This window comes from Borostomias antarcticus, assembly GCF_949987555.1.
Source record: "Borostomias antarcticus genome assembly, chromosome: 11".
Classification (NCBI taxonomy): Eukaryota; Metazoa; Chordata; class Actinopteri; order Stomiiformes; family Stomiidae; genus Borostomias; species Borostomias antarcticus.
Window position 1 is genome coordinate 2,391,660 of NC_140244.1, and position 5,000 is coordinate 2,396,659.

At 45.9% G+C, this 5,000-nt stretch overlaps 1 protein-coding gene across 1 annotated transcript in view; it reads left to right on the plus strand.

Moving 5' to 3' along the window:
- plekha6 (pleckstrin homology domain containing, family A member 6) overlaps positions 1–5,000 on the plus strand; it is a gene marked incomplete at its 5' end in the record, with an annotated part of 144,036 nt that overhangs the window by 46,150 nt on the left and 92,886 nt on the right. Inside the window, 3 exons of the mRNA XM_084445716.1 lie at positions 1,713–1,781; positions 1,983–2,063; positions 3,627–3,776. Coding sequence (XP_084301842.1) covers positions 1,713–1,781; positions 1,983–2,063; positions 3,627–3,776 — 300 coding nt within the window. The remainder of the gene's footprint in view (positions 1–1,712; positions 1,782–1,982; positions 2,064–3,626; positions 3,777–5,000) is intronic.

Consider the following 5,000-nt stretch of genomic DNA (forward strand, 5'->3'; position numbering starts at 1 on the left):
GTCGTATGAACGCCTGAACATCCGTCGTCGTTCTTTAGGTGAACGACCAGGATCACCTTATCGGCATGGTAACCCGAATGGTGGAGTGCTCCTCCCCCAGAGCAAAGCTCTTCACACAAGTAAGAGCTGAGAGACTCCACAGAGAGACAAGCTTCAGCTGGTATCTACCTATTACACTACCATATACAATGGGGTATTATACATATAGGTTTCCGGACCATTCTTCTCGTGTCCACCAGTGAACATTTTACATAGTCTGTAGCCAAAGTGGCCAAAATAAGTGTCTATCCTACTATTTAGCCCTCAACTAAAAGTGTCTTTCCTACCTTGATCCACACGAGGGACCTATTGAGTCATGTTAGAAAAACAGCCAGAGAAATAGTCGGCTCATTGTTTTGTACAAGCAAAATTGATCTCTCGCCAGTATGTAAAGCTAGTTTGGTTCTAGTATTATCCCCTTCTCCAACCAATACACTCCCACTCTCTCTCCCACTGGGGTCATACCGATGATGAAACTATACCACACATGGTTGAAAGAAGAGTGATAGATATCTCTCTGAGATAAGCCCTTCTGTCAGAGAACAACACCCCTATTCCAAACTCTGGACGTTGCCAGAGGAACCATGTGGGACATAACAGCCCTGACTATCCTTGTCCAAGCCTAAGACCTGTCATGTCCGAGGCTAGCCTAGCCTTGCCCTAGCCTAGCCTAGCCTTGTCCTAGCCTAGACTAGCCTAGACTAGCCTAGCCTAGCCTTGTCCTAGCCTATCCTGCCTTGTCCTAGCCTAGCCTTGCCCTAGTCTAGCCTTTGCCTGGACTAGGTTAGTCTTTCCCTGGCCAAGCCTGCCTCTCTCTCCACTCTCTCTTGTCCAGCATGTGGATGTGAGATGCTATGGTCTCTCTCCTCAGACTTTTATTTTGAAAGTATCTCCCATTGCAGTGTTATGTTGCTTCCCGTTACTCCCGGTACTCTACCATTCACCGCCACCCGTCGCCATCATGTGTGTGTTTCCTGTGTGTCTGATGTCACATCCTGTCCCGTGCTGTTGTTCGTCCTAGGTCCCCCCCCATCTCGTGGTTACTCCTTTGTCATCACTGTGATGTGATCAATCAATCAATCAAAGCTTTATTTGTATAGCGCATTTCATACCCAGAGGCAACACAATGCGCTTTACAGAGAACAAGGAAGGTGGGCATACGACCCACCCCTACATATTCCAGAGGGAAGCAAAAAAAAAACAGTATCACCCAGGGGGCCAGATAAGTGAGCTGTAAAAAATTCTTCCCTGACCCCTCCCAACAAGGCGAAGGGGATGTCACATCCCCTGTCGCCGTTCCATTCAACCGCGGCGCTCGTAAGGGGAACACTGTAAAACGACCTGGACATGACCTTTCACCTCTCTGAGGAGAGGATCGGCATTCCAGCAGCTCACCCATTGGCTGCTGCTGCTCCATCCTGTCAACAGCACAGATCTGTTTCTATGCATTAAGTTGATTCATGGGAACCATCATGTTTTTTTTTTGTATACGTATGGTTCGAGGATGGTTCTGTGCTGTGCTAGTTTAAGTGTTGTTTACAACAGAGCGGATGTGGGCTGTTTCTGTGACTCAGTGTGGCTGTCCTCGAGGATTCATTCATCAATGTGTCCACAGGTTTATTTCGAGTTCATGGTGTGATGTGACTGACTGTCTCCGCTCTCTGTGCCTCTAGGTGCCTCCGTTCCATGACGTCTACAGGGACCTTCATCCCACGTTGAAGTTCAACGAGATTGAGACCAGCGTAAGACCAACAACATCCACAACTACCCACCCCCCCCACACACACACACCGCCCCCACCCCCCCACATCCCTGTCTAATCCAGCCTGATCTCTGCCTGTTACATTCTATCGTGAGGCACTCTCAATGCTTGTGTTTAGTTCCTCTTGTTTCTTTAACTAAAATCTCTCTCTCTCCGTCTCGCTCTGCCCCCCTCCCGATAGAAACTTCTGGGTCGTCTGTGTGAGCAGAACAGACTTCTGAAGGATCAGGAAGCTGTAGTCCATAGGTTGAGAATGGACAAGGTATCTGCATTTTATTTTCAGCATTTCTTAAATGGGACTGCGGAAACATTTGAAAAACACTCATAGGGACAGAACATCTTCCCAGATAGCAAGCGGATCTGGGCCATATACAGGCCAGATCTGGCCCTTGTGGCTTAGTTCCGGCCCATATATGGCCCAGAATCATTACACATCCGCTTGCTATCTGGGTTGTGGGCTGTCAGCTCAATAGAAGAAACATTTTGTTTTTCCAGAAGATACAAATTATTATTATTATTATTATTATTATTATTATTATCTCTCAATGCCTTAAATGAGTCACACACAGACAACAACAACAAACATAAATTGCGAGGATATTGCAAGGGTATAAGGCCTATAAAACAGTGAAACTCAAATTTCCTTCATGTCTGAATCATATAAATCACCAAAATTAACACCTTTCCCCTCAAAAAATGTTTTAAATAAAATAACGGGGGCCAAGCACTGCAAAAGCATCAAAGCCAACAAGCGAAACAAGCCATACCCACATTTGAAGCTGGGGTGGCACACAAGCGTTTATATCGTCATAAAAATTGAATCTGCCGATTTTGTGTCCTATTAGTAAGTTGTAGAACATGTGATACCCTACTCATACAAGAAATATGAACCCCATTTGGCCACGGGGGGGCGCTACAGCAATAGATTGCATTTTTGTCACTTTTAAGCATATTTGCTTGTTATAGTGCCACCCTGTGGCCAATCAACTTAATCTTTCTCCAGTCACCACTAGGCATGTCCAGGCATCGCGGTACAAAGTTTTGGAAAAATCGATTAGCCTCTGTTTATGTGTGGTGATATGCCCACAGAGTTTCGTGGTGTTCCGTCCAACTGTTCAGAACTTATACATCATGTGTACCACGCCCTGTGCCACGCCCTGTGCAATCTTCATTGCCTCATAGTGGCTCTTTATTTTAACTTTTGAAACTTTTGCCAAGACGGAACTTAAGATATTGGTCCCTAGATTGTGCATACCGAGCTTCATGCTGATTGGCGAAACTTCCTAGAAGGAGATAGATTTTAAGCGTTTTTCCAAAAAATTAAAAATGGGGGAAAATCTCCATAACCAGAAGTTATGGGTTCTTGAGGCAAATTTGTTCCTCGTGAGGAGAAACATATGTTTGCAAAGTCTCATGACTCTTGGTCAAACGGGGGATGAGATATGCCTGTTCAAAATTTGCAATTTCAAACGGTTGCTAATCAATGTAAGACTTGTTCCATGGCTTTCCGTTGATCCTCTACCATTGTGCAACATTTCGTAAAAAGTTACCAGTCGGTTATAGGGGCTGCCATAGACTTCCATTGCATAATAATAATCATAATAATCATAATAATATGAAAACTACCAATTACAACCCAGATAGCAAGAGGATCTGGGCCATATATGGGCCGGAACTAAGCCACAACGGCCAGATCTAGCCTGTATATGGCCCAGATCCGCTTGCTATCTGGGAAAAGGGTGCCTCACACATTTGTGCATGGCCCCCTAAAAAAGGTTGACCCCTCCTCTGACTGACGCTGTGCTTTGTGCCCTGCTGTTCCTAGGACAGCCTGGAGGGGGCGCTGGTGGCCACGCACCAGGAGATGGAGACCTACCGGGCCCAGCCTCTGGCTCTGGACAAGCTGCAGCTGAAGAAGGAGACGCTGCAAAACCAGCTCATCAACATTCGAGGGGAGCTCTCACAGGCCTCCAGTGTACGGACATATATCATTACATATATCGTTACATATATCGTTACATTACCGGTCCTGCCGATTAAGACTCGAGCTGTTAACCTTTGGATTGAGAAGTGAATTTTAGCGTACCCGTACCATTCGTCACGCTAATTAAAACCTGCTTCAGTGCTGGCGTGAGCCGGTATTTCCTCCTTGTAGGATGGGACATAAAAAGCCATGTTGGCCACGGCACTAATGTTACATGGAAGCTAAATCTATGTAAACAAGTCCATGGCTCGCAGCGTAGCAGTAGTTCTGGAGAGGATGTGATTATCTGACATCTTTGACGTGTCCTTTGTATTTATGTTCCCCGGTGGGATATAGTGTCTCTCAGTGGACCCAGATAGCAAGCGGATGTGTAATGATTCTGGGCCATATATGGGCCGGAACTAAGCCACAAGGGCCTGATCTGGCCTGTATATGGCCCTGATCCGCTTGCTATCTGGGGAGGAAACAGACATAGTAAAAAGATGTATGAACAACAGGGAGAGTCGGCGTTGACGGTTCTGGAAGGCCCTTGGGGGGCCCCCGAACCAAGACCACAGGGCCCATGTCTTCATACGGCCCCGGGGTGCAGGCTGACGACAACCACAGAGTAGCTCTCCGAGTTCTCAATTCATGGTTTATTCATACATCATCATGGAGCATACTCTATGAATGTGTACAGTACATGGATGCATGAAAGGGTCAACCCAGGGAAGCTATTTAAAGATTTTAGTAGGGGCCCTACTACGTTACTGAGAAACCCTTTCTTTCCATGTCATTATCCTCATTATGGTCGGTCACTTCCGGGGATTTTGACGCTACTGTATTGCCCCTATAAACCCTGTTTATGAAAACAGTAAAAGACTTCACAAAGGAAGGTTTAGTTCCGTGAGATACCGCAAAATGGCCATGTGCAGAAGTGAATGTGTGTTCTCTGACGCGGTGTGGAATGTCCATCCAGTCAGCTCAAAGAGGACAGAGCGTGTACGTGCATGGTACAAAGAGAAGCAGAATGCAGGTGAATAAGAAGTCCTAGTGGGTTTCTGAATCCAACTTTCAATTGCAATATTTCACTTCTAAACTGGTGACTCAATAGTTTTGGAATGAAAACTCTTGGCATAATTAAAGATCTGTTCCTGATTGATTATCAGTTGGCTCGATGCAATGCTTTGAGTACTATTGGCTTACTGGGCTTGTCGGAGCCCTTTTCTTTTATAT